The sequence below is a fragment of the Larus michahellis genome, chromosome 8, assembly GCF_964199755.1.
Source record: "Larus michahellis chromosome 8, bLarMic1.1, whole genome shotgun sequence".
NCBI classification, from domain to species: Eukaryota; Metazoa; Chordata; class Aves; order Charadriiformes; family Laridae; genus Larus; species Larus michahellis.
In genome coordinates, this window is record NC_133903.1 from 25,808,377 (window position 1) to 25,831,434 (window position 23,058).

Genomic DNA, 23,058 nt, shown 5'->3' on the forward strand with positions numbered 1-23,058 from the left:
GTAATCACACTGTAAGCATACATTAACAGATACTGAGAAAGTGAGACTTTTATCTAGAAATTAACATTCTTTCATTCAAAATACTGGGGACTTCTAAAGTGGTGTGGGCCACAGCTGACAGTCAGTCTTGTTCCTCAGAGCCTTAGAATTGCTCGCTTATGTGATTTTTTTTTTTTTTTTTTTTTTTTTGATGTCTAGATGTTAGATTGTGAAGGAAATCTTTATATCATGAGTGGAGTTGCCATGTTTCTTTTCTGCAGGCTGCCTAAAGCTTTGTCACCTTGTTGGTGCTTGTGGAAAGAGGTTCACTGTTGTTGCATTCCTGAGCCTGTCTTGGCCTGGGACTCATCAGACCTAATATCCTCTGGTGTGCACAAATAATATCCTGAAGTTTGATGAAATATTTGTGTGTTTTATTTTTCATAGATGCACTTTTTAGGCTTGTTTTAAACCTTACACGTTTGTGTGCCGTCTTAAAAGAACTGCTAAAATCAGGCATCCGTTAAGTAGCACAAGGTCAGTGTCAAGATATGCAATGATTATAAGTAAGATCTGATTTCTCAAGTGGCTTGAGCAAACCCATCTAAGCAGTTCTGTCTAAAGGCTGACAGGGCTGTATCGTTCTTCCTTTGACTCTTTTGACCTTCTCCCCACCCTGGCCAAACACACTGCCCATGCCTGCCTCACCCTTCGTACTGGCACTAGCACATGTGTCAATGTGGTCAATCAGCTCAGCTCTGCGATTTGACTGAAAATTCATGCCCTAACCATTTGCCGCATTGCTTTTCACTGGAGCCGCAGAGGTGAGTTAGCAACGCTGCTAAGGCAGGCAAGAAGGTGATTCAGCATCCCTGCTCAGGCAGGAAAAAGAGGAGGATTTCAGTGCACTTAAGCTGATTATGAAACTGGCTGTTTACCTCTGAATTTTATTCCTCTGAAGATGCTTATTTGAAGGGAGCACTCTTCAAAGCCCCTCACTGAACCTGATCTCAAAGTTTGTCAGAGTTTAATACGTATGGCAACTGGGGAAGATCCTGGAGAAAAAAAAAAAAAGTCTCTTATTTTGCTTTGGGTTTCTGATCATTGGTTTTGCAACTAACAATTGGTTAAAAGTTTTTCTAGAGTTTGAGTTACATAGGGAGCCTCCTTGTCTTTGGGGGCATGGAAAGGATCATGGGGATGCATAATGATATGACAGAGTTGACTTCGCTTCATTGTTTGCTTTCTGGTCCAAGGATACCCTCTCCTACTGTTCCAGAGTACTTCTAGTGTTCAGCTTTCACTCAAAAACTTCTGGTGGATGTGTTGCTGGAAAAGTTATTTGGGGATTTGAACTGGCAGAAGTTAAGTGTCTGAAAGAGTAGGTGCAGAGTGCCAATTTGGTTTGTCCAGAGCTTTGGTGTGGTGTGTTGCAGTGTGTGTATTCATATGTCCATATTCTCTTCAAATCAAGTATACGGTGAGGACACATTTATTTTAGAGAGGCTGATAAATATGGACATTGCTTCAGGTACTCTTACTATGCAAGGTGAATTTTGAGATGTTATGTATGATGGTCATGAAGAAAGAGAGCTGGTAATGCCCCAAGACAGTAATTTAGTTTTAATCCATATTTGTCTAATGACCTATTGCTATCCTGAACCAAAATCAACAGCCCTACTTTATAGTAGTGTTTGATGTAAATCTGTCCCCACCAACTTTCCATTTTCGTTGCAGCTGAAGGTATAGAGGAGGCTCCGAATTAGTCCAATATCTTATGTAACCGGACAGTGCTTTCTGGGTAGTAACTTTTTTTTTTACTGTTTCTAGGGATTTTCTTCCACGAGGTTCAGGAATTGTAACAAGACGACCATTGGTCCTGCAACTCATCACTGCCAAAACAGGTAACCTCTTTCTCTTTTTGGTTCATTGCCTGGACAAAGTGCTGATGTACTTCAGCAGGAGGAAAAAAATCTCTAGGAAAACTTAAGCAGCGTGAAGAAAGTTGCAACTAGACTGTCTGGAACAAAGGCCTGCTGCTTCAAAACTGTATGCTCAGGACCATCTAATCTCATTGTCCTATCTGGGAAAACAGTAAAATCTAAATCCTAGAGCACATAGTAAATTTAATCCAAGATAAAACTTGAACCAGTGGAGAAACATTATTACATACAAAGTGTTTTAGAAATAAGCTTTGATTTATTCATTTCTTGATGAGCTTTACAGTTGTATTAGTTAACACACCAAAATTGCTGTACTTCTGCCTTTAACTCTTGCTCCAGTGCACACAGATTTGATTCCACACAGCTTGTTTTCGTGACTTGTCTTTTTTGGTTGGGCTCACTGCACTAAGTAGAGCAGAAGGTAGACTGGGGGAGAAAGAGGCTTGTGTGTATTTGTCTGGTCAAAAATAAGAATACAGGATGTGTATAAACTGAGCTATATGATGTACTGAGATTGTGCATGAGAATTCATCACTTTGTACTCTTCCAAGGGGCACTTAATCTGCTGTTGCGTAGCTCAATTCCCTAGCATATGTAAGAGCAGCTATGGTTTTCCATCATTCAATTTTTTTTTGTTGTTGTTGCTGCTTCTGAACCAATGTCAGCAACAAAATTCACTTGTTTACTACTGACTTCCACTTAAAATAGTAAAAAGAAATGAAACAATATCCAAAACAACATTTAAAAATAAAAAGTGCTCTTTAAATTATGAAACATGGTGAAACTGGGGAAGAAACAAAGTTGAAGCTGCCTGTAGAACTTTAGTCCATCCCAATGTGTGAGGTGTAACTAAGTTTTTGCGTGCTTTTTTTTCCTAAAAGGTCTTTCTGTTGTTCAGCAGGAAGGTAGGCTTCAATCTGCCTAGGCTGCAGGTTTTTTCCTGAATTACTGCTTGTACGACACAGTCATATTTTCATTGCCTCTATGAAATTTTCCATAGTGTTTATACTGTGGAAGAGAAAGGAAAAACTGTGGAACCCAGTGTTTCTGTATGCTCAGCTTCAAAACTTCAGGATTTTCAAGTGTGCGATATGCTTATAGTGCTTTATATATATAATAAAAGATAGAGTTCATTTTAGTTGGAGATATGAACACTTGCCATTTCTGCATATCTGGCTTTAGACCTCTGACACAGCATGCAGAACACTCTAACCTTGAGTGGTTAAATACTTATTTCTAGTCATCCACCCTAAACTTACTCAGCTGGTCTGTATTGCCCTATTTTGTAAAATCATGATTGTCCCCTGGTTAAAGGGGCAATGAAAGGGCTTCTCTCTCTTTCTGGTATTTTCCCAGTTAATATGTTCACATAGTATTACTAGCTTTAGGTAAGCCTTTAGGTTTTTGTATAGGTACCTTCTCTGCTGAAAAGTGGTTCTTCATTATAACTTAAATAACACAACAAAAACTTTAGAAATTCTGGAGAACTGTGCTTCAGCCTAATTTTGTGTTTCCTGGATGTCAAGACATATTTCTTTCTCCCTGTGGGAAATGCTGTATGTTTCTTGTTTGGGATTAGATGCCAAAACCTTTGAAACTGCAGGCTTTAATTATTTTGTTACTTTCTTTAAACTTTGTTCCATAGTTGTTTTTTTTGGTGGTGAAATTCCAAATAACTTTATCTTTTAAGCCACCTTTATCTTTCTGGACTAATTCTAAAAAAAAAGAAAATAAAGAAAACTGCTTAGAGAAGCACAATGTTCTTTTACAGGAAGCAGATGCTGGACTGATTTTTATCAAGTCCATAATTATCTAAAATGTTATAGAAAGTAATCAAGAGGACTTCTTGCTGCTGTAGCAAGCTTAACTGATCTCTAGTCCTAGGATCTTTCCTGACTCTTTTAAAAGTAACTGTTCTTAAACTTAGAGTATTCCTTGGGAGGGAGGGGACACTTTTTATGTACGTACATGTAGACATGCAGAGATGACTGCAAGATATTTTAGCAACATTTGGGAACTGGCTGAGAGTCTGTTTGGAATGTGACTTTGATTGACGGAAGAGGTTAAAGCTTCATTTAACTTTGAGTCATTGCACTAAGGGATGAAGATTGGCAGCTGAGGCATTTGTGCACACCCAAGCAAGAAGAAACTTTGACCGCTCATTATTAGAGTTGGACGTGTCAGGAAGGGTGCAGCAGGATTTGATAACGAGGAGTTATCAGGGGCCCTCCAACATCTGAAAGGTCCGACACAGCTGGGTAAAGAGCTGGTCTCTTTATGTGCTTTAAAAATTCAAGTATGCAAGAGGTAACACAAAACAATTAAGAAATTTATCTCATGAGATGTGGAGTATTTTTTTAGAATTTTGTTTACTTTCTCTTTTTTAAAAAAATTTGTGTAATTAGTACAAAACTATTTTGTAGTGACCTGTTGACCTCCCTTAACCCCTAATGTTTTTTGCTGGGAACAGTACAGTTCCTAAATGGCTTTACATCATTTGCACTTCCACATCCATGAAGATACTGCACTCTGCTGAAGTCTTGGAGGTAAAGACAAAGGTCTTTATATTGCAACTAACAAGACAGTCTTTAGTAGTTGTGACTAGTTTCCTCCAAATCTGATAATGTGAGAATACCTAGTAGCATAGAATAAGTCAAAATATGGATGATAAAAATAATTTACAGTACTCTGAAGGACTCTGACTTGTTCTTGACTATCCTACTTTGAGTCTCTTTTGGGACTGCCTAGCTGCATTTCAAGTGAAATTGTAAATGTGTAAATTACTGCACTGGCTAGAGGAGAGAGGGGGGGTGGGGAAAAAAAAAAGTAAAGTAAATCACCGTAAGGTTCAAAGGACATTCTGATTATTTTTTTTTTTTCTGAAGTCTTGCGGGTGCTTTCCTTTATTGAAGTTGCTGAGTTTTAATGCAACTATCTTTTGTTGTGAGGCTACTCCTCAAGCACACCCATCTTTTATTGCCATCTGGTGGCAAAACCAATCCTCTTACAGAAAATGAAAAAAATATAAAAATAATTTAGATTGGGAGATCATTCATGTTAGCTGAAATAACCAGACTTCATCAGCAGGAAAGCATCTGGAGGTCTTCAAAGACAAAAACTATAAAGGTGCTCCAGTGCCAGTAGTAGGGGAGGGACTGGGCACTTTGCAGAGAGGAAAGGAAGACAGTGGCTGCCATTTTCTGCATCCCACCCTCTGACAACAACTCATTCATGTGATAAGCAGGGATGCTGTAGACACTAGTAAAGATTTGGGAGGTGCATAGCCCAAAAGTCAAAATGTGACATCACCGTGGGGAAGAGGTTGTAGTGACTGGTGACCCCTTTCTGAGACAGGGAAAGACTCATCACCCAAATGGAGGAAGAGGGATAGTGCTGCTGGTCTGAAACCTAAACTGAAGCTGTTAGTGTAAGGTTGCAGAGACTGCAAATCTTTCTTTGCAACTGCAAAGCTTCCTTGCTGCTGTCTGTGTGTGTGTCTGGAATAACCCGAGCTGATCAGCAGTGACTGCTGAGGTCTGGCAGCATGGGTTTGAGGGCTTAGCCAGTTCTCCCATCAGCGTGCTATGGGGTAGGGGCTTCAGCTCATGGTGGGACTAATGAATCATACCCACGAATACTTGGTTTTTCAAGTGGTTTTGCCTGGAAGGTTTTGCGTCCTTCATCCCAAGTTGATGCTCAGTGACATCAGGAAAGATGATATCCCCTCATTGAAAGCCTGGACAATGGCTCTGTATTTGCCCATCTTCAAAGAGATACTGAAGAAAAGTGACAGAAAAATCAAAGTTCACTTATAGGAAAAAGGAATCTGTAATTAGTTATTAACTAACGATCTGAAAGGTACTTGAGATGAATAGCAGCCAACACAAATTCATCAAGTGGAAAAAAAAACCCATCATATAAGTCTAATTACTTTTTTTATTTCAGGGTAGCATGCTTGTAAATAAAGGTGTGGTAGGTGTCTTTTATCTTGGATTCAGTAAGGGTTTTTAAATTATCTCATGTATTTCTAAGGGCTGTTCCGTGTCTCAGCACATGGTGCACCTAACTTGGCTCTCTTTAGCTTATGAAAGGTCTCAAGTGCGTATGTAATTTAAATGGTATGAAAATAACAATGGCTGTTTATTGTTAATAACAACAGAACATTGTGCTAGATTAAATCATAAAAGCATAGGGAGAAATAACTCACAGGAAAAACGAGGAGCATTTTCAAAAATGTTATCCCATAACGCTTGTTTGTATGATTTGTCTAATTTGATCAAAATTTAAGAGAGAAATAATCACTTATCATGACGTTTGTGGTTGGATGCTCTAAAGACAACTATCCTATGGTAGCTTTTTCATTGTGTTCTCTGAGGTGCTTTGAATGAGTCTGGGGAAAAAAAAAAGTATTCTGCATACGAAGACAATGCTTAAATTTTTTATCAACTTGTTCTTTCTCATAATGTAACTTCAGTTTTATACAGAAAATACACGTCTGAAAACTAGGCGTTAGGCAGGATCACTTTTTGTTGTCTGGCTTCATGTTCTTTCACACAAAAATGTAAATAAAGCGTTTTCCTAGTATTCCTTTGTGTATGAAAGCTGAAAACTGAAGATTGCATTAAAGTGTGTGCTTAGCCAGTCTCACTGAAGGCATCACCGCCAAGGACAGGCTAAGGGCTGGAAGGAGCAAAACAAAGCGCTGTTTGTTCATTTGAATTTTTATTCTGTAGGCTGTACGCGGCACCACAGGTTATGAACTGTTGTAAAGTCTATTCCTTCTGAACTAGTGGGACCACAGATGTCACTGGGAGGAATGAGCTATTGATAAATATTAACACAGCTAAAAAGCAGTAAACGTTTTTATTTTAATTACCTTGAAGCCATTTCAGATAGGGACTCTTTCTGTTACTGACTGTTAAGTGGGACAAAGAGGAAAAACTGATTACAACTAGGCACCAAGTATTAATTATTGAATTTTGAAATATTTTTCTGAGAAAATCTGATGAACCAGTGAAAAAAAAGAAAGTAACTAAGAACACGTTTTGTTTTATGCCAGGAGCAGTGCATGAAGAACTGGGACAAAATAAGAACCACTTGTCAGCTCTTTTTTTTTCAGTAGGTAGCTATTTTTCAACTTTGAGATGACAGATTTTACAAATGTGAATTCTCAAATGTGCTAGAGCAACTGAGGTATTTTTTTGTGCACCATATTATCTTTCACTTTGGAATATTTGAGTACTCGTTGTTCATTTTATTAAACAGTTGACAATGAAGCATACAAAACCCCCGTTCGTTGTCATTTTGCTGCTAGAACTAAAAAGGAATAGAAGATATTCTGGAATTCTTAAATTGTCAAAAATAGACGGAAGTTTTTATTAGGTCGTCCCTTATTTTTAAAATAAGAGATGTATTATTTTTGTCTTAACAAGGGTGGGTTTCCTTGTCCCTTGCGCTTTGAGTCTGGAGGGATTATGGTATTGTAGTGCAGAAAGGTCTGTGTTTGTTGTTTTTCCCCTCCACTCCTTTTTTGGCTTTAGTTTGCTTTAACTGTTGTTACGATTTCATGTGTGGTTTTAACTTTTTTTTTTTTTTAAACAGCTCTGTCAACAATAATAATAAAGTGACTTTTCAGAAACAGACTTCAGTATTGATACGTGGGGGCCTCCATTAATCTGTATTCCCAGATCAGGTCTCCTGAGCTGCTGTTCTTTCTTTGAGTACCAAGCAAGCTCTTTGCCCTGATGTTTGAGGGCTTTTTACCAAGAAATGTTTTCTAGGGAAGAAACACCTAAACGGAACTTTGAGATCAGGCCTTGATTGTGGGATGAAATGAATATACATAACTCTGTCCAACCTCTTTCCAGTCCTACTGCTTAGACCTTGTGGGGATGGGATGTGAGCATATATCTGTGATTACCATTTGTGTCATTATTTCTGATTACAGCCTTGCTATGTGAGAGAAACTTTTGTGTTCAGTTTTGCCCTATTTGAAGGAAGAAACTCCAGTTTTAAAATCCTGAAGTGTAGTTTTGGTTAAGTACCTCTAGGGCAGGAAATTCGGAAGGATACAATAATTAGTATCAGTATTTGGATTCAAGAGTCGAAACAGGGGCCTAGTGTCAAGTTCGAGTCTAACAAATTAGACTGTATCTATCCCTGATTCCTGGTTGATGCTTTTTTAAGGGAAGAGGGCAAGTTGTATGATATTGAAGACTTAGGAATTCATTGTGTTGTTCTCCCACTTCGGCAAAATCACAGCTGTATCTACAAAAGCTTTTACAAACTTCTTAAGCATGGTTTGGATTTAGACTACACGAAGTCTTTAGGAAATGAGGAGTTGTGTTTAAAAACATTACAGTGTTTTTAAGTCATGTTATTTTCATGATGAACTTGTAAAAATGTACAAAACCTCTTTGTTAAAATCATGTGTAACGTGGCCTGTTAGATTTTGAAAACAAATGCTAATAATCTTTCATGATACAGAACCTGAATTACTTTAATTTAGTGATGTTTTACAGGCAAGTGTAATCAGATGAAAACTCAGAAGCTAATTCACAATCTGTTCCTTATTCTATTAATCTAAACATTTTCTATTTGAGTCTTTCAGGTTGTTCCAGAAGATGACATGCTAAAGATAAAAGCAGTAAATCATATCCAGTCAACTTGACTTTTTAACTAACTTTTTAACTAAGCTGGTTTTCATCTGTAGCATGTGCTTATATATAATGCTTTCCCGATGTCCATGATGACGTGCTTTTGTGCTTACACATCTGAAGAATACTAGGGGCTTGAAAGTGGGTGTCCGAGTCTATAAGCCTGTGACATACAGAGTTGCTATTGATATTTTTCACACAGAGTATGCTGAATTTCTACACTGCAAAGGGAGGAAATTTACTGATTTTGATGAAGTTCGTCAGGAAATTGAAGTAGAAACAGATAGAATAACAGGAATGAACAAAGGCATTTCTTCAATTCCTATTAATTTAAGAATATACTCTCCACATGGTAGGTAAAATCATTCTACTTTGTATCTCTGTTGTGTAATGTATTTTTTTAGCTCTGTCTGTTTAGCTGTCTCCTCTTGTATGTGTTCTCACCGCTCAATTGGAAGTCTTCTGGGATGAAAAATCTTCTGAGATTAAGTTGAACCCAAAGTGGATATATATCTGGAAGAATCCTCAACTTCTCCATTGTTATGAAACCATTCTTTGGTGGAGAGCTGTTGCCACTAGAGCTGGGCAGAACACACACTCTCAGTCCCATTTAATATTCTCGTGATTTAAAAATATTCTCACTGCATCAGGATGAAACCAATCTCTTCCCCAGTGCATAAACCATTAGTTAGTAGCTTACTAGTAAAGACAAATAATCGGACATGGGAAACTTAGTGGCAGAACTTCTTTTTGCCTCCCTCCAGATGGATTTCTTGATGAGTCATCTAGAAAGTCATTATGTCTCCTTGCCCTATTGGATGTTTATTGTTTGCTGTCCCTAAATATATGTTTAGACAATAATGGTGTTGGAAGCTGCTTTCTGTTGTAGATTGTAGACCCCCAGTATAGATCAAAGCTAGTTCTCTGGTTGCCATCTGCCCAATTTAATGAAGGCAATCTAGAGAAAATGTTTTGCATTGAATCTGTCTTGGATACAGGAGAAAAGTGGTTGAAACACTTTATTTTTCTAGCCACCTCATCTCATGCCTTCATTGCGAATCAAAGGAAAGATAGATTAAAATAAGAGGAGGGGTAATTAAAGAGATGATAAACCTCTCTGTGATATACCATGAGCAGCCTTCGCTCTGAACATATGCCCCCGAGCCCTTCTCTGCTCTACAGATGTGGCACAGCCAACTGGAGAGGAGCTTAACTAAACACCCTGCCTCAAATCTTGTTTGTTGAACATGCTGACTCTAGGAGAAAGTGAAATTTTCCTACCTAATGCTCTTACTTTGGTTTATTAGGATCAGTCTTTTAGTTCAGCAACTGTTGTCTGTATTAGCCAGACCCCAATATATTTCTAGTGTTTCCTTTCTAGGAATGGCATTTTTCTCATTCGTCTAAAGGATAAACAAACCCAAAAGAACAACATACCCCCAAAACCTCTTAATGGTTTTGCTATATAAGTTAGGCTAGCTATTGACTTTTTGGGAATTTTGTAATTAGAGACACTGTTGAAAGCATAATCAGAAAAGAACTGTATTAAAAAAAAAGAAAAGAAAAAAGCCTGGTTTTCGTTGATTTGAAAGATGCTGTTGTTGGTGCTCCGGTTGGTGGAAAAAGCTCAGAAGGCCACGTTCACTTGGCTAAGAGCCTTCAAGGATTTTCAGTATAAGTATCATTCTCCTATGCCAGTTGCAATGTTTAAAATATTAAATAATACTAATAAATCCAGAGATGAAAGACCAGCAGGGAAACAATTGTACTTTTCAGATTTTCAGGCATTTTGTTTGAACCATTTGCAATATTTATATACCTATAAAGGTAATTATGTAGGGGTTTATGTGACTAAAATTTGTCTGCAGCCATATATGTATGGCTTTATGTATAGACCTCTAAAGAGGTCTACTCTTTAGACATGTCTGGCGCACTAACCAGTTTTATGATCCTGTGTTTTCCATCTAGTATTAAGCCTGACTCTTATTGATTTGCCGGGAATCACTAAAGTGCCAGTAGGGGATCAGCCTCCAGATATTGAGCAACAGATCAGAGACATGATAATGCAGTTCATCTCTCGAGAAAACTGTCTGATACTGGCTGTGACTCCAGCTAACACTGATCTGGCTAACTCAGATGCACTGAAGTTAGCTAAAGAAGTGGACCCTCAAGGTGAGCATGATTGAACATAACCGCTTTTTGTTCTCAAGTGTAATAATGTAATTGGAAGTAATTGACCAACTCTTGTGTGAAATATAGTTTATAATATATAATATTGATGTTTATATATACATTCTCACGTAGGCTTCAACATCACAATAACTGTTTGTTAGCTCAGTATCGTTCAGGTAATGATGCTGTAAATGTATTTTTAAAACTTTGTCACTATCTCTGATAAGCAAGTGGGGCAATGCCTATTTAGAAATTTTTGTAGTACCTAGCAAAACAGACTGTGGCATCGATGGGATTTCTGAATACTTGCGTCATAAACTTTTTACAGTCATGTCATAGGAATGCTGAATCTTGTTAAAGAGATTTGAGGAACATGTTTCAGCACTGGCAATGATGATCCCTTCTTTTCCAGACATACCATAACTTGCAGGTGTAGCTGGTATTGTGTGATACAAGCTTGGAGAACGTCACATATCTGTTGTGATATAATTGTAAGATTTAATTGTTCTTCCTGAATATAAATAATTCTTCGCTATCTTTTTACTCCTGCCTCCACCCCGGTAAGGCCTTAGGACCATTGGTGTGATCACAAAATTGGATCTGATGGATGAAGGAACAGATGCAAGAGAAATTCTAGAAAACAAACTGCTCCCTCTTCGTAGAGGTGAGAATGTTCAGAGGATGTTCAGTTGCCTATATTCTTTGCAATCCAGATGGTGGTTTGGGTAAGGGTGGTGTTTGGGAGTCATGGAGGTGCATCAGAGGTTATGCTGGACTTGATGAGTTCCTAGCTTTTATCGTTATCTATTCAGCAAACATAAAAAGGTGGCTGTGCTAAGAACATCCTGCAAGTAAAATAATTTATTTTTCTGGACCTGGAAAATACACTGCATATTCCAGAGGAAGCAAGAAACACCAGCACAAGTTGTTAGCCAATTTTCTCTTCTGTGCCGGGTTGCTGCCGCTTGTAGCAAAGGAACCTTTTTTTCTTTGCACATGACAGAAGCAAGCACCAGAGCTTTGGTAATCTCACTGTAAACCAAGTTTTGACCCCTTCCAGAAATTTTCCATGGGGTTGTTCTGGCAGCTACTGCCACAGTTGTTCAAGCTGTTAACAGCATCAAGAATTCTGATTCTTGTTATAACTTACTAGTGAGACCACCATCTCTTCCCATGGAGCATATTGGTCCAGCAAAAGAGAAGAAATTTTTGTGTATTTTGCTAATATATCATTTATCTATGTTGACTTGTGTGTATTTTGATTTTGTTTTGATTTTTTTTGTTTGTTTATTTTTGAAGTGGTTTCTTTGGGGTACACCAAAGTTTCAGATAATTCTGTATTTGAATCAGTGATTTAAAAGGAAGTATATCTGTTATACATAAACAGGATGAACAATTTAGACACTGTTAAGGTCATTACAGTACTTGTAAACAGTATCTGAAATGCCTAAATTGGAAAGTTTTAGTTTGAACTGAGGCAGTCTACTTCTATTTAATATGAATTCAGTAGTTCAGGCAATAGCTGCACTGATATAGCAATCGGTTTTGTGTTTTGTTTTAGGTTATATTGGTGTTGTAAACAGAAGCCAGAAAGACATTGATGGGAAGAAGGACATAAAGGCAGCTCTTCTAGCAGAAAGGAAATTCTTTCTTTCCCACCCAGCATATAGGCACATGGCTGATCGGATGGGAACACCATATCTCCAAAAAGTTCTAAACCAGGTAAAACCTGAAGCCTTTGTGGTGAAAGGCAGCTTTTACAATGATAGGACTGATATAAAATATTTATTGAAATGAGTGTTGTCCTGCAAACCTCACTTATTCTTTCCTGCTTTTAACCCTTCTAATTTTCACAATGTAGTAAACGAAGCTGTATATTACATGCAGCATATGAAAACTTACTGTGAGATGTAGTTTTTGATTTTTACTGTCAGTTCTGCGCTCCCCTGTTCTCTTGAATACTGAATATGAACATAAAAAGTAAGATTTGTCTCCCTTCCTGGGAGACACCCTCCTATTCCTTAATTCATAGAATGGTTCAGGTTAGAAGGGACCTTAAAGATCATCTAGTTCCAACCCCCTGCCCTGGGCAGGGACACTTCCCACTAGACCAGGCTGCTCAAAGCCCTATCCAGCCTGGTCTTGAACGCTTACGGGGATGGGGCAGCCACAACTTCTTCTAGTTTAAAAGGATTTTTAGAACTCAAATTTAGAAATTAAGAGGGGAAAAAACCCAAATGACACATTTAGAAATTGTGTATCCTGAGGTTTCACTGTATGTCTGTGATGTCTATGCTTTAACCTCCAAAATCTACACTTTATTATAGTTTTTAATAGAACAGTGTACTGTATACTAATGATATAGATGACAAATATCGTAATCGGAACACTTTGTTCACATGACCTTTATTTTTGCCCAAACCTTTGTTTTATTTCTATGAGTCCGTGCTAAACCACATCAGATCACAGCTTCCTTTAGCATGAAATAAAGGTTTATTTCCCAGTTACCTGGAGGAGAAATCCAACAGCTTACTGTCCCAGTGAAGACACTGCCTACAGGAGACCTGGAGGAGTATATAATTCCCTTCATCGTTTTGTGTCTTTGGGTATTACTCTTTTCGTAGCACCGTCCCTTAGCTTGAATAACATGTGACCCTAATGATGATGTGCCTCAGCAAGTTTGAAGAGGAAAAGATCAAGTCGTGCCTACCTCTCTAAAATTACTGGTGATGCTATGATTTATTTTTTTTAAATTAGTTTATCAGCTGACCAGTGGTCTTGGCATTCCTACAAGTTAAACTTGATAGTGTTTTTTCCAGTTCACTGTCAAATTGCAGCCTTTGGTCTGGAATAGACAAAGGCCAGGTCAGCCTAGCTTTGTCCATTTTGGACAACAGCTGGAAACAGCAGAAAAGTTATTGATTAAGGTAGGAAACTAAGTGGCTGGCCTGCATAATTTCTTGCTACGGTGACTTTGGAGCTGTAATTTGACAGCCAGGTTATGTCATGCTCTGGACTGGCTCAACAGGAATGCTAATGCCCTTTATTTGTGCCTCAGAACTAAAGTGTTCAGCAGGATGCAAGAAATTGCTTGTGTCCTGCAATGTTGGCTGCGTTTAGGATGTTTTGCCTCTTTTTATATCCTGAAAGTTTAATCCACATGTCTTAGTTTTGAGACTGAAGCATGGGCTGTTTACACCTTTGGACTGTCTTATCTGTCCTGATTTACATTATTTTATGTACTATTAACTCTTTTGTCAACTGTTTCATAAATTTACCTATTTCAGTATGAACTGTTGGTCTTTTGTTGCTATTACTGTGTGTAGAATATTATATATGGGAAGATAAGTTTCACCCGTAAGATATTAGGGATGTATTAGTCTTTGTGGTTTCAGGTAATATTTCAATTTCTCCGCATCCACAAGGTGGTGCTCCAGGGAAACGGCAGCTTTTGATTTTGTGCCTGTTGGTGTGCTGAACAACTTCTATTTTGAGTTTACATATCTTGGTATATGACATTCTTAATTTATAGCTTGTCTGACTGGGGTTGGGAAGAGGGTTTGCAGCATAGTGCAAGGAGTCCACTTTGTTTTAATCAAGGAATGGGTACAATGCATGAGAAATTTATGGCACAGGTAAGATATGGATAGTGCTGTCCAAACACATTACAATGTACCTATGCAAAACTAAGTGAGGTAAGTTAAACACAGATCCGATAAGCCTTTTTATATTCTCCTTCAATATATTTTCCAGTACTTCTAGGTATATTTTTCAGAAATGAAAACCGACAGTCCTGAGTGGTAGAATCTTTTTCAGACAAAATTCAAATATTAAAAAAAGGCGAAGTTCTATAATCGTTAATAGGAGGGCAAAATCTCTTCCCTTAGTATACTCTGTACAAGGGAGCAGAAATCACATGGAAGTGATTTTTCCCAATGGTGGGAGAATGCCAAGTAGGTACTCTGTATGGCTACGCTTCCCTCCGTCTCTGTTCTCAATGGGCTGTGGATGCTCAGAATCTCTTCCTTGTTCCACGCCGCCTTGTGGCTGTAAAGTAAAAGAGTTGTCATGCTGAACAAGTATATAGGGAATTGGGAAGCACCGTTAGGAAAAACAGCAAAAATGGGAGTGGTGGCTTCAGTGCTGAGTGAATAGAGGTCACTTCAAATTACGTATGTAACGTGTATAACTTTTTTGTATGTAACTAAACAATGATGTAGTAACAGGGCTCAGTGAGTGCAAAAGGGGTATCGTATTGTTCTTTGTGTCCATTGCTTCAAAGATCAAAAGGATCACTGGTAAATTAGCACAGCTCATGGCTGATATGCTTGGCAGTCAGAAGGAAATGGTTGGGCTCTTGCTTTCATCTTAATTAACAGTATAAAAGGACTTCTGTTTGCTTTTTAGCAACTTACCAATCATATTCGGGATACCCTGCCAGCCTTCAGAAGCAAACTCCAGAGCCAGCTGCTTTCTATAGAACACGAAGTAGAGGCATACAAAAACTTCAGACCAGAAGATCCAACCAGAAAAACAAAAGCCCTGTTGCAGTGAGTGTCTGGTCTTTTGTCTGCTTTTCCACTTTGTATATGTTTGTTTTGCCCCCCTTTTTTTTTTTTTCTTTCTAATGGGCTTAAATTTAAAGATTATGATACGGTTAAGGATTCTAAATGCAAACACCAAAGAATTCTGTGCTTGATGTTCCAGAACACTTTATTTACTCTACAATTTCAGCAGATTTTTCCCTAAATTAATTTTAGCAATCCTAAAAAATAGAGAAAGCAAAACAGGAAAAGGTACAAAGATGAGCAACACGAATGATCAAAGGTAAGAAACTGCCTCTGATAGTACAAACACATTCTTCAGCCTGCCAAAAAGATGACCTCAAGCAAGGGAGGGAGATTGTGTTAGAAGTCTGTCAGATGAGGAGTATGAAAGGAGAATAGGGAATGGTTCTCTTTCCAATATAAAAACTTGGCTATCCAAAAGAACTCAAAGATGGCAAGATCAAAATTAATCATAGATGGCAGTCCTTCATGTGACGTGCATCTAAGCCATAGAGCTCTTTGCTGCAGGAGGTGATACTAAAAATTTGTGTGCTTTCAGAAAGCAGCTAGGCAATTTCTTGGGATGGGGAAGGCATTTAATGTTAGTAAGTACAAGGACAAATTCCTGCTGTATGAAATCCACGAATACCAATTTATTGAGGCTAAGAGAGTATTCTGGAGAAATATCACTGTGTGCTTGCTCTGTGCTCCTAGGCACTTATTGTTGGTGGCTCTCATGGTATGGCTTTTGTTCTGCTGTAGTGCAGCTGAACTTACATTCAAGTGATAGTGTATTGGGGTGGGTATAAACCTCTTTTTTGCTGTTTGCCTCTCTGACCACGCATCTGACAACTGCCTATACCTCATGACTTAACTTCAGATGTTTTGGTTGCAAAAACAGAGGGGCATCACCTTTGACTCTTCCATGACAGTGTAACCCGGGTGGTTTGTTTTTTTTTTTTTCACTCTATGTATTTGGTGACTTGACTGCTAGAGACATATAGATGGAGTGGTGTGAATTGTTTGGCGTTGCTGGTGTTTCATGCTCTACAATTGTAACATGTTCTAAAGGGAAAAGAATCGAATTCCATTTCAGCCTAAGCCATCCTACTTGATACTTCTCTGTATAGTTTTTTCTAATTCCTTCATTATAAGTAGGTGCTATAGGAGAAGTTCGTGGGAAAAATTCTCCTCACTTTGCCTTTTTTCTTTTGGTAACATAACTAGAACCCTTTCCTTCGATTCTTGAGAAGAAGTTCCATAATGCATGTAAGGAAAAAAAATAATCTGCCTCATCTCATCCCATAAAATGATCTTCAGTTTCTGCAATCCTCTTAAAAAATTAAGTCTGGGGCCCTACACTTAGACTCTTTCTATGATTCTGTTAACCTGGCCATATCGGTATCTCAGGCTTATGTACAGTTGATATGCAATGTTATTTTTTGGCAGAAACTGTCATTTCAAATTTTATGACCAAATGCTTGTACGTACATAAATAAATAATTAAATAATAAAAAAATTGAGCTATCCATGAACGTTCCATAACTGGAGGAGTTTGCGTGTGTGTTCTTCTAAATGCTCCTGCTGCAGAGGTCTAAGTACAACCATATAAGCTGGAGCTTGTGACAGTGACAGCTGCCACGTTGACATGTTAGTACTGCTTCTTGGGCTAGCTTTTTTGGCACGGGAAAGTAAGTTCCTTAGCAATCTCTTCCAAATTTTCCAGCACTGGATCAACTTAGTGACTTGATTCACACCATACTATTGGACTGTATCTTTTTGAAAGATATTAGAAGGACCAAAGGGTCATTGCGGAGGTTTAAGCTCTCCGCAAATGGTACCTTTTGCCATAAGATCGGAGATTTTTGCTTGTGGTGGTCTGCCGTGTTGAGCTCTGCAATTTCTGTAACAGAATCTAAATATGGATGTGCTTTTCTATTCAAATACAGAAAGTATTCTAATTTAAACACCAGGACTTTCATTTGCTTGTTACTAAAACGAATGCTATCACTTTTTCTTCTAAAAAAAAAAAAAAAAAAAGTTTAAAAATTTATGTAGTAAATAATGGTAGCACTTAAAATTTTGTGGTCACTGATAAAACACAAATGTAGCCTGCTACCCTGTATTTGTAGCTGACTTAAATATACAGTTTAATAAACAGTATTTTTTTTTAAAAATACATTTCTGAAGAAAAAATAATATGCTGAGCTATGTCCTGTGAGAGAGGAGGGGTGTAGGAGTGTGTGTGTAGGTATGGATTTTATAGATCGGCAGCTTGACTGAATGAATTGTTGTTACAGATACTTTTGTCAATTCCTAAATGTGTTTTAATACGCACTGGTAGTTACATAGTACTGAAGTAAGAGTTAGTAGTTGACATGCTTAAATGGTTGTTTGTTTGTTTGTTTTTTCTTCCCCACTTTGAAATTTAGGATGGTACAACAGTTTTCAGTGGACTTTGAAAAAAGAATTGAAGGATCAGGAGATCAGGTTGATACACTAGAACTTTCAGGAGGTGCCAAAATCAATCGTATTTTCCATGAACGTTTTCCTTTTGAACTAGTGAAGGTATTTATCCATCTTCCTGGTGTGCTTTGTGTTTTATTTCAGTATTCTTATGTTCATACTGATAGTTGTAAGGCCAAGATAAGGCCTGATTGGAAGAACATGGTCTTAAGTGTGGAAGAAATTACATGGAGTTATAATTGAGACATTTGGCTTCATTTCTAGTTTTGGGTACTGAGACATGCTAAGAATTATGAAATATTGGAGTTCGAATATAATTACAGTCCCAGTTCTTACTATTCTCCATGGTCTTTTATTGTTTTATCACAAATGGCATCTTCCTTCTTGTTAGATGAGGGGGGTTATGCAAACAACTGGAGTTAGTAAATGTAAGTTGTTGTGTTCAAGTACCTAGTACCTATTAAAATTAGAGTTATGGGAAATAGCCATTTTCTGTGTTTTCTACTTCCTGTATTCAGTGCATTAAACCAAAGCCAGCTTTCAGTCCTACACTTTCATAGTGGGAAGTGGAGCAGAAGCAAATTTGGTGTTTCTGGAAAACATTTCTCCTCTTGATTCTCAGCTTCCCCTCACCATGAACTCTACTGTATCTCTAGTCCCCATTCTTTTACGCTTTTGCTAAGCTTCTTTTCCACCTGTTTTAATGTTCTGCTACCTTGACATCCCCTAACTTTAAGCTGGGTAACAACCAGGCAGGGTTGTGTCTGGTTCCAAGGTTTAAATGTGGTGGGTCAACTAGCAGTCCCACAGAACAGATGCCAGTTGGGCTTAGGTTAATGACCCTTTTGTTTGTGACAGCACTAACTTCTCTCCACCTAGGTGGCTTGACAAGCTTAAAGAGAAGCTTTATAACTTCATAACTGAGACAACTCTCCTCTTAAATTTGGTTGACCAACAGTAGAATGTGAAGGGGAGGATAAACAGAACATAATCACAGAAGTTGCACCACTTAGGAAAAAAAAAAGAGTTGCATCTTCCAAATCCTGTTTCTGGCTTTCTCTATCAACTCCGCAGAGTCGTTCTAGGTGTTGGTATATCTGGAATGGAAGGGTGCATAATTTTCAACAATCCTTCCTGCTGCCTGTAGCAGTAGCATTATAATGTTTTAAAATACTTACGCTTTGTTTAGCGTAATTAGAAATTAATATTTTGCCAGTTGAACTTGCCCATCTCCCAGTTATATTGGGAGAGGTAATATTTTCTGTTTTATTAAAAACTTCTCTAATATGATCTCATATGCTCTTGTTCCTCTAGATGGAATTCAACGAGAAGGAACTGCGGAGAGAAATAAGTTATGCCATCAAGAACATACATGGTATCAGGCAAGTGCTCCTGTGTTTTCAAGCCCAGTCATTTTATAGAGGCGGTGGTCTTTTTAACCTGTGGACACACTGGCTGTTGGCTGCTAGGCTATATTACTAACACACTGCTCCCAGCAGCTGATTTTTTTTTTTTCTTCCACTGCTTTACGCTTCTGTATTTCAGGTAGCTATTTTTGGCTAAACAGTTGATTTTTCCCAAGGAAGTTTAAATTACCTGTAAATGCTGGAAAACTATTTTACAGAGAAAATCAGTGCCGTTTTTTCTAGTAGTGTCTGCAGTTCTGTTCAGCCTGTATACCTGAAAAGTCATAAGTTTTAGAAGGAAAACTTGTGTCTTGATATGGAAAAAACCTTTCAGGTTGTGTTGTGGCAGACTCCGTGCACTATCTTACTCCCCTTTATTCTTAACTATTTCTTAGAATGACTCATTTAGAAGTGAGTTGGCTGAGGTTTCACTTTGTGACTATGTCTGCAGTATATTATTAGGCTTGGGAAGAGGAGGTATTTGTTGTTTTTTTGCTTTGGAAAGACCTAATTGTCTCACTATGGAATGACTAGTCTATTTTGGAGGGACACTTTATCAGATGCATGCCCATTTTTTTTGTTCCTTTGGCAATAGAACTGATTACAAAAAGCTTGGATTCTTCTTTTGTGGCATTTTTATTCTTTATTTTTTGTTCCTTTTTTCCCCCCTTCTCCTACCCACTGGTGTGTATGTAATATCTTTTGAAAGCATTGCTTACAAGCTTTGTTGTTCTTAATGTTTTGGGAAATGTTCTGTGCGTTACTTGTATAGTAAATTCTCAAATCGTTGGCTCTAGTAGCTGTGGTGCTGTACCTGAACTTTTCTGGGCTTATCGATGGAAATGTCTTGATGAGCAATTTATGGTAGTGAACTGATAGTTTTGGGCATGTTTTTAAGTTTGCTTTTTTATGTAATGTATCTGCCAAGATAGACCTTTGCAAGCGGTGTTTGAAAGAGAAGTAAGGCCTGACGTACGTGTTACATAGGTTTGTATACCTTGCAGAGACCAACTGTGAAATTCTCCATATAGGACTCTGAGTAACAGAACCACATTTCCTGGTGTGAGTGAAGAGGAGTGCAGCTATAGGATTCCTATGGGTTTGCTGTGCAAGTGATTGTGCATGGAGTGCTGCAGCTGCCATTCATCCCTTCATGCACTGCTGAAGAGGCTTTACTGCATTTTATCAGTACACCTTAGAGTTCTTGCAGTCATCTTCAAATAGTAGGGCATATTTCTACTCCTGTACTCCTACTCACAATGACACTTTGTTTTTTAGAGAAAGGAGCAAATTTAGTTCTGTGTAGGGATTGTTATTACTCAGGTGTAAGCCTCTGAAAATTGATATGAGCAATTCAGTAAAAAAATCTTCCTTGCATGATGTTTTTATTACTGTCTTATATATTCTTTTATGTCCACAGAACAGGTTTGTTTACTCCAGATATGGCATTTGAAGCCATAGTTAAAAAACAGATAGTCAAGCTGAAAGGACCTTGTTTAAAAAGTGTGGATCTGGTGATGCAAGAGTTAATCAACACTGTCAAGAAGTGCACCAAAAAGGTATCTTGCAAATAGATCCGGTAATGTAAGTAAAATGTAATGGTATAGTAGATAATATAAAGCCTGTCTTGCATTTTACATTATTATAAGAGATTTCTGATCTAGTCACTTGATGTACAGTTGTAATTACAACTTCTGCAAAACTCTCAAAGCAATGTAATGCTGGAAACATTCATTTTTTGATTCCTGTATTTTTAATATGTATATGTATTTCTATATACACACCTCATGATTCGGGTTTTGTTGAGTCAAGAGTTGCCCCCGGTTTCCTCTTTAAAACCATGTTTTCATTGGTACTGAAAATGGGAACGTAGGCAGCAATTCCACAGATGTATAAATCAGCAAAAAAACCTGTAAAATTTTCTTTTCCAATGCTAATAAGAGGAAGAAACAGTGAAACTTTTCTAGAGCAAAGACCTCAAATGTGTTCAGACTTCTATTAAGGAAAGAAAAATGCTCTTTCTATATTTAAACTTTACCGGGTATCACCAGAGTTCTTGGCAATGTAATAGGTCTACAACTTCTCCTGTGCTTTTTTCATACACAAACATCTGCATATGAAACCCTAAAATGTCTGATCTCCAGCTGTCAAGAGGTTAGTGGAAAGCTACGAAGACTTTTGTCTCCCTTGTATTTGTACAATTGCCTTCTGTCCCTCTGTCTTTCCCACCGTCTCAGAGTTCAGGGTACCCTAATAGTAGCAATACAGGAGCGGTTCTGGGATGTGAGCACAGCTCTGCTGAAGTTGCTGAGAAATATCTTGTCGCATCCTCTGCATTTTCTGAATAATGCATGTCTTTTTTTACCAATGAGCAGGTAAATGAGCTATTTCTTAAAACAGGAAAGGGTGACATTCTTTTTTGGCAAAGATCATAGAGCAGCAGATTCACCGCAATATTTTGAGCAGAGTTTCCATTTTTTTTCACTTTTATCAAAGTTTGGAAGATATGCCATTTGAATGAATAGTGCAGATTTTTTTTTCCCCAGTGCTATTGGCCAAATTTACTGTTGTGTTTTGCAATTTACATTTTTAAGTATTGTTACTGAGATGTAAAGATGTTGCCACAAGGTGGAGCCTTCAAAGAACAAGAAACTTGGAAATTATTTAAAGCACCACTCTGGAATTAGGCATAGTAGAAGACAGCGGCATGGAGAAGCCTCATCCCAAAGCTGAAAAACTGTGGTTCACATGTCCAAAGTGTCTTTTCCTCAATGTTCCATGGAGCAAAAGTACAGGAATAATCCAAGGGTTTAGGTCTTTCCAGTTTCTCTGGAAAATGTCCACTAATAGCAAGTAAAGCTTGCTTTGTAGTGTAGCTAACTTTAAGCCCCAGCATTTATAATAATTGCTTTCTTCCAAAGAGGAAAGCTGGAGGCTCCCCTGTTTGTGTTCTTCTGAAGCCACCCTGCAGGTGTAAATTTCTATTAATTTTTCTTTTCAGTTGGCAACGTATCCAAGGTTGTGTGAGGAAACAGAAAGAATTGTTGCCGGCTATATTCGTGAAAGAGAAGAGAAGACCAAGGATCAGGTGAGAATAAATAGGAGACCTAACAGTTTCTGGAAATGTGTGGAGGAGTAAAGTTCTTATGTACAAAGTACAGAAAGACAGTGAAAGATTTTTATTTTCTTTTCTTCCCTCTCCCTTCCCCTGCAGGCTGCACATTTTAGAGAGGGAGAGAATTTGCTCCTCTACCATTGAGCTTTGACAGAGTAGACTAGAATTATTACAGAAAATCCTTGTCTGATCTTTCAAGGTTAGGATTCGTGTCTTAATGTAGCATTATCTTGTTCCTGTGCCACAGTGTGCCATCTTCTTAGCTGTGCCACAACGGCTGCTGGTGGGAAATTGATTATTGATTAAACAAACACACACAGTAATACCCAGCCTTTTTTCTATTTTGTTTCCAGTCTTTTTTAACATACTAGTGCCATGTTCTAATTACAGTGAGGCCCACATGCAATTGTGCTGGGACTCTTGTGGGAGTGACAAGCCATGTAGTGGACGTGTGAGCCCCAGCAAGCATTGCTGCTGAAGTTCTGTGTTACTGAACGACAGCATTGGCACATAGGCTGAGCTGGGCAACTCGGCTTCGTCCGTCTCTGGCTATGTTGACAGGCTTGCTGAGATGCGTAGTGTAGAACCTCTGGAAGTGACCTGAGGGCTGTTGTGCGCTTTAAAGGGCAACGTCTCAAATCTTGGAAATTAATAAAGTAATTTATCCTTTGGATTCTAAAATCAGCAAGGAAAAGGTTCCTCCTATGGCCGTTCTGAAAGGCAGGGACTGCTATCAAGTTGATTTTAGGTTGTCGTATTATAAACTCAGAATTT

The 23,058-nt window shown here is 38.1% G+C and overlaps 1 protein-coding gene across 5 annotated transcripts in view; it reads left to right on the plus strand.

The window, feature by feature from the left end:
• DNM3 (dynamin 3) overlaps positions 1 to 23,058 on the plus strand; it is a 183,213-nt gene that overhangs the window by 15,956 nt on the left and 144,199 nt on the right. For all 5 annotated transcript variants that reach the window (XM_074597678.1, XM_074597679.1, XM_074597675.1 and 2 more), the window contains exons 2-11: positions 1,810 to 1,883; positions 8,781 to 8,930; positions 10,547 to 10,750; positions 11,316 to 11,414; positions 12,312 to 12,472; positions 15,158 to 15,300; positions 17,730 to 17,865; positions 19,078 to 19,145; positions 20,590 to 20,728; positions 22,171 to 22,257. In XM_074597678.1, the coding sequence (XP_074453779.1) occupies positions 1,810 to 1,883; positions 8,781 to 8,930; positions 10,547 to 10,750; positions 11,316 to 11,414; positions 12,312 to 12,472; positions 15,158 to 15,300; positions 17,730 to 17,865; positions 19,078 to 19,145; positions 20,590 to 20,728; positions 22,171 to 22,257 (1,261 nt within the window). The remainder of the gene's footprint in view (positions 1 to 1,809; positions 1,884 to 8,780; positions 8,931 to 10,546; positions 10,751 to 11,315; positions 11,415 to 12,311; positions 12,473 to 15,157; positions 15,301 to 17,729; positions 17,866 to 19,077; positions 19,146 to 20,589; positions 20,729 to 22,170; positions 22,258 to 23,058) is intronic.